Raw genomic sequence first — 6,709 nt, forward strand, 5'->3', positions numbered from 1 at the left:
AAGTGATCCATTTAGTATTTGTGGTCTATGTTTTAATTTCTTGAATATGAAATACAAAATACAGTAAGTCAGCTTTTGGACTAACACCAAGACAGGACACAAAAGTAAGAAATTTGATAGACAATTAGCTAAGACAATGAAGCATAGATAAATCTGGAAAAGTCACTGGGATTTGTTTACTTGACCTCTGCACAATGAGCTAATGCCATGATAGCTAATTAGCTTGCTGGAGATCCTTTGCTTGGGCATTTTAAGCCTCCAACTACAATTAGCAGCAAAGCTTACGTGGATTGATTTTGAGTTCTCTAAACCAGATTCAGATTGTGCAAATAGCACTTACAAGAGTAGAAAGGAATTCAAACAGAAACATTACACTTTAGCTTCACAAAGTAAGCTATTTTAAAATATAAAATCAAGAATTTATTTGGGACTGAAAGATTTTTAACTAAACCACATATTTAGCAATATTGTTTTATTGCATTATTTATACAGGCTACAATAAATGTAAAACAAAAAATCAGTCAGATGTGAAGTGTTTGAGTTCTACTGAAGAAACAAATTCACCTATATCTTGAATGCCCTGGGGGTAAGCAGGTAAACATCAAATTTTCATTTTTGGGTTAACTATCCCTTTAAATACTTTCAACAAAAAGGGAGGGCTGGGGGAGGGGTGGATTTTGGTGGGGGAGGTGCTGTGCATGTGGACTGTTGTCACAGGGGCAGAGGGAGGTAGAGCACAGTTGGATAGAAGGAAAAAAAGAAGAGGCAAAAGACAAAAAAAAGAGTGTCAGAGGCATGGCAGCGTAAAGCTTGGAATTTACTTATAACTGCTACAGTGCAATGAAGATTGAAGGAGAGGGACTGGTATGTTTCTTAATGCATGTGAAATACCATGAAAACATTTATCTGTTTATATTTTAAAATCACTTCATTTATGCCTCTCATTATCTGTTTAAATCTACATTAATAGCTTTTGCATGTTAAGTTAAAGAGAATGAGAGAGAAATCCCTTTGGTTGCACGTGTGTTGTGTGTTTATACATCATAATGTCACATTTACTGCTTGTACCTAATGGTTTGGGTGGTTAGTGTTGGTTGGTATGTGAAATTTTAAAATGGCAAAATGTTTATTTCAAGAAAGCACAAGGTGGAGTAATAATAATCTCTCTTTCTTTCAGGTATCTGTGTTTATGAGCTATGGTTGAAAGATTTTTTGTACACCAGTAGCATATACAATCAACTCACAAAAATAACAAGCTGATACAGAATTCTGGTTAAAACAGCATGGTGAGTTAATGCATAGAGTAAAACGCGCATATTTATTATGAGTCAGTGCAGATATGTGTAAATGTTAAATAATATTCTGGTGAAAAGTAGTTGTGAGAGAGTAATGAGTTTACCAGATGTTTCTTTGCGCATATCATGAGCCTTTTCACAACCATAAGAAGAAAAAGAATACATTCAAATAGTCCTGAATATTATTATTATTATTTTTGCTGATTATTTTTTATTATTTTTACTGATAAAAAATCTTTAGATAGTGTTTATATTTAAATGTTGAGCTATGTGGTGGCCAGCATCTAAGCATTTGTAGTTCAAAGAATTATGCAACATTATGACTAATTGATTTAGCATTGCAGACCTTTGGCCATGTGTTAAAAACAATTCTTCTTATGATGTCCAACCTGAAGTGTGTGTGCACGCATATATGTGTGTACGAGTGTGTAGAGGATGTGCTTTGTAAATAAATCCCAGGCTGAATTCTTAGCATTCCGGGTGCAGCCATATTTATGGACGAGATCGTGTCTCTTCAATGGAAGTTCTAGTAAGTGTGTGAATTTGAGGGAAGCACCATAAAAATATAAATACAAATAAAAGGCAGATTCATACATAGAAACTGGCATTTGACTGTTCTTCCGTATGAGATATTTTTAAAAGAAACAAGATTTGTGTTTAGCAAGGATTTGTTGGGATTAGCGAGGAATCTTGACTCTCTACAACCCTGGTGGATATGTTAATATTCATTTATATTTGTTTAAAATGCTCTTAAACTCTTGGTGTGCTGTCAGTCTCCTACCTGCCCTAGAACTTTGTTCTAATCTGTAGATTCTAATCTGCCTTTATTTTCCAGAAGGTGCATATAAATAGACACACATGCACACACAGACATATGTAAATACAACTGGTTGTAAATCCAGCGTTCACTCGCTCATTTAATTTGTCTTACACTCAGCATTATGAGTGCAGCATTACTGAGATTACATTAAAGCACAGATTAAGATGTGAAGAATAGATCACATCTTGTCCAGATTACTAAGTAGTTCCATATGGTGAATTCTTCTTTCAGTCCGTTTGTGAAGTTGAAAGGGTTTCGCCTCCAATACCCTTAAACCACATGATGTTGCTATGATTTTTGCTATTATTCTCTATTTTTGTTTGAAAAACAGCTATTTAAATGGAAAGAGTACTCAAAAGTAAAAATTGTGTCATCATTTATTGAGTGAATGATCCCTTGAATTGAATTATTTTTCAAAAAGCAATAAAAATTAATAGCAGCATCATAAGTCGCACCTGAGTATAAGTCGCATCAGTCCAAAAATACGACCCAGACTTGAGTAAAAGTACAAGTACTCTATCAAAAAAGTGACTTGAGTAGAAGTTGAAGTGCTCTTTAAGCACCACACTTAAGTAGAAGTACTAAAGTATTCAAAAAAATTTGTACTTAAGTATTGCAAGTAGCCTATTTTAAATTTACTACTCAAGTACTGAAAGTAAAAGTACAAGTATTGTGTTATGTAGTTATTAAAGAAAGTAGTCAAAAGTTTGAACATATTGTTTTTACTATTTCAAATGATTAACCTAAAGGACAATCACAATTCCTTTGACTAACTTTTTGTAAACAAAAAACAATTACATAGTTAGTTCGCCCAATTTGCAAAATTATGTCATTAATAACTTACCCTCATGTCGTTTCAAACCCGTAAAACCTCTGTTTATTTTTGGAACACAGTTTAAGATATTTTAGATTTAGTCCGAGAGCTCTCAGTCCCTCCATTGAAACTGTGTGTACGATATACTGTCCATGTCCAGAAAGGTAAGAAAAACATAATCAAAGTAGTCCATGTGACATCAGAGGTATTTTTTGAAGCATCGAAAATACATTTTGGTCCAAAAATAGCAAAAACTACGACTTTATTCAGCATTGTCTTCTCTTCCGTTTCTGTTGTAACAGTTGAAAACAAAGCAGTTTGTGATATCCGGTTCGCGAACGATTCATTCGATGTAACCGGATCTTTTTGAAACAGTTCACCAAATCTAACTGAATCATTTTAAACGGTTCGCGTCTCCAATACGCATTAATCCACAAATGACTTAAGCTGTTAACTTGTTTAATGTGTCTGACACTCCCTCTGAGTTAAAATAAATCCAATATCCCGGAGTAATAATTTACTCAAACAGTACACTGACTGAACTGAAGAGAGAACTGAAGATGAACACCGAGCCGAGCCAGATAACGAACAATAGACTGAATCATTCACGAGTCAAGAACCGTTTCTGTCAGACGCATCCGATTCGTGAACCGAATTCTGTGCTAATGTTATGAGCCCAGGTAAACCGAAGGCTTGGAGGCTTACAGTCAACGCCAATGACGCCATTACTTCGAGCGCAAAAGAATCGGTGAACGGTTTTCTTCAACCGATTCATTGAATCGAACTGTCAGAAAGAACTACTGGTGATCCCGAAAACCGATCCAACCGGTTCTTGACTCGTGAACGAGTCATTATCTGGCTCGGCTCGGTGTTCATCTCTCTCTTCACAGCAGTTCAAGTCAGCACGCGCAGTCTCGCTTGATTCGCTCAATGATGTGCCAGCTTCATCAAACCTGCGTAACATTTTTATAATTGTAACGAGTAACGATGCAGCACATAAAAAAGTAAAAGTATTAAACTCAGCGAAAATATGTACTGAAGTAAATGTGGAAGTAGGAGAAAAAAATAATACTTTAGTAAAGTACAGATACCGCCTTTTAGTACTTAAGTACAGTAGTGAAGTAGTTTTACTTCGTTACTATACATCTCTGACTCTGATAAATAAGTCGCACCTGACTATAAGTCGCAGGACCAGCCAAACTGGTTAGGGGGGGTTATGCATTATTCCTCAACAATGCATTAAAAAATAATATAGAAGTAAAATCATGCTGAATTTTCTGAATTTTCATTTTTGGTTAAACTTTCCCTTTAAATACATAATTTTTGCATTATTTTTAATAATAAATAAAAATAATAGTACAATCATGAAGAATTTTTCTGAAATGTAATTTTTTTGGTGAACTATCCCTTTTAAGATCTTTTTTTGTTTTGCATTATTTCTCAATGAGAAATACCTCTAGAACTAGAATTAGAATTAGATTTTTGTAAATGTTAATTTTTGTGTGAACTGTCCCTTTAACAGATATCATTATTTTAGCATACAGTATGAGAAAAACATATCTTTATTATTTTGATTTTCCAGGTGTGGCAATGATGCAGTGGTCTTCTGAGTGGGTGGAGCAACGATATGATGTTTCTTCTACCACATCATCTCCAGTACATCCTAAGCCCCTCCCATTTCCACAGCCCAGTCGTCCTGCATTCTCAGGCTACACTGACGACATCAGTGCCCTCAGTGCCTCTATCTTGCTAAAACGCTATGCCGAGAGGTATTCCTTCAATTCGTCCTTACCAGAACATGGGAGTTTCCTGAGAAGTGAGCAGCACCAGGATCCATGGCCTGGGGGGTACAGCGCAGACGGGCCTCCTGGTTTAGACCCATTGAAGGGGACGGGAAGTGATCTTTCAGAACAGCCGTACAGCGGTGGTCCCACATCTCAGGATTACCCTTCATCCTACAGCAGCCAACACCTGCTGCCTAAACCATCCTATCTTCCATCGCCAGCATTTGCCTTGCCGTCTGCATACCTGCCACCCGCACCAGGCTATGTTTATTCACAGCAATGCGGTCTGAGTGCTAGTTACCCTCAGAGCACCCCTTCTCTGCTGCCCTCGGGTTTACACACCCCCACACCTCTTCACAGCAGCCTCGCTGCTGCTGAACTCCCACGTAACAGGAAGTTCAGCTTCGACCAGTCCAAAACAGCCAGAGTCTCACCATACACAATCAGGGACAAGACCGAACGGCAGAACAGCGACAGTGGTGGAAATGTCAACGGAAGTTGTGGGACAGACCTCCAGAGCTACAGGCCTGATAGACTTTCCACTCAGTCTGATCTTGAGGGAGATTCTGTGGGTAAGACCAGTCATCTACAGCCTCCGGAGACACGGTCTTATGGAGGTCCGGGACAGTACACATACCCTTGAGGGCAAATAGCATTATGGTATGAAACCATTTACGGACTGAGAAGATCGATGTCTCTCTTATGCACATGATCATTATTTCTGACTGCAGCTTTAATGAGACCTGTAGCACAGACACTCTTTTGTATCCCTGAAATCACACTTTTTTATTCCCTTCCTTTCGTCTTTTACTCTCTCTCTCTATAATTATGTTGTGCAGTGAAGCACATTATGGTGTCAAGTATTAATCCACTGCCTCAGTTAATGAAATCCAAGCCAAAGAAAGACTGAAAGAGAGGAATGGAAAAGAAAAGTACACAACAATGAAGCTTGTATTATAAGTCAAAGCACATATATGAAAGTTTCATATGTCATGTCTAATGTAAGGTTGTCATACAATTTGTTAGTGAGCATGTCTGTGGTAGGGTCATGGATGTTCTTCAACACTGAAATCAGATAAAATCACTCTTATTTTAGGAATATTATGTAAGGTTCCTCTATAAACTTTGAATGTAAACTTGATTTCCCTCAGGAATTGTGAATGTAGCCATACTTAATGTTTATCTTATACAATTTTTGAGTTTGAAAGATGTTTTTGTCTTTTAATGTCTAATTAGTGTAGTATATTTGCCATGTCCTTCAAAAAAAAGAAAGAAAAAAAAAGTATTTGTTACATTACATACAGTATTTCAATCATAAAAATGCATATTTCTACAGAACACATAATATATCTGGCTTTCACAGGGCTAATGGAAAAAGGCTAAAAGGCTCTCTGCAGTCTTTAACACTCTTCACCTATTGTGACATTTACTATGGAAACCCACAGAGCTCTCCCAGCCCCCTGAGTTGATCACTGGATGTGTTTTTCTCTGACCCTTCTCTGTTTTGAATGAGGCATGTGAAAGAATAGAGAGCTTTTGTTATGGGGAGACAAGTGGGACATACACTGAAATGTACAAACAGAAATGAAAGTGACATTTAAATGGAAACTTTATGTTACTTTTAACACTTGCAATATGCTGGACAAAATAATATGACTTAATACATGTACAATCTACCTCACTGTTACAATGCTGTATGTTCAGAGTCAGCATTAGTGTATTACATGTCAAAATGTCTACCTCAATGAAAAATAAAAACTATTGTACTAATAAAATCAGCTCTCTCTCTCTCTCTCTCTCTTTGAGTGTGTGTGTGTGTGTGTAATTAGTATAAAAAAAATTAGATATCACCTATGATGTGAAGTTATTATTTTTTTTTAATCCTTTTTGAAAGAACTCTCAAGCTCATTGAGGCTGTGTAATAATAATAATAATAATAATAATAATTCTCTACATTTATATAACGCTTTTCTAAGCACTCAAAGCGTTTTACATT

At 36.5% G+C, this 6,709-nt stretch overlaps 1 protein-coding gene across 3 annotated transcripts; it reads left to right on the forward strand.

The window, feature by feature from the left end:
- Nucleotides 1-706: 706 nt before the first annotated feature.
- On the forward strand, nt 707-6,488 carry LOC113050359 (putative fidgetin-like protein 2). Of its 3 annotated transcripts, XM_026213247.1 has the most exons (3): nt 707-864; nt 1,178-1,286; nt 4,512-6,488. In XM_026213247.1, exon 3 carries the CDS (start codon nt 4,520-4,522, stop codon nt 5,354-5,356), a length of 837 nt encoding a protein of 278 aa, XP_026069032.1. In that variant the 5' UTR covers nt 707-864; nt 1,178-1,286; nt 4,512-4,519; the 3' UTR covers nt 5,357-6,488. The 3 variants fall into 3 exon arrangements, with proteins under 3 accessions (XP_026069032.1, XP_026069031.1, XP_026069030.1); XM_026213246.1 differs by lacking the exon at nt 1,178-1,286 and having other exon boundaries at nt 710-864; XM_026213245.1 differs by lacking the exons at nt 707-864; nt 1,178-1,286 and adding an exon at nt 1,307-1,824.
- The last annotated feature ends 221 nt before the right edge of the window (nt 6,489-6,709 follow it).

The sequence above is a fragment of the Carassius auratus genome, chromosome 31 (genome assembly GCF_003368295.1).
Source record: "Carassius auratus strain Wakin chromosome 31, ASM336829v1, whole genome shotgun sequence".
NCBI classification, from domain to species: Eukaryota; Metazoa; Chordata; class Actinopteri; order Cypriniformes; family Cyprinidae; genus Carassius; species Carassius auratus.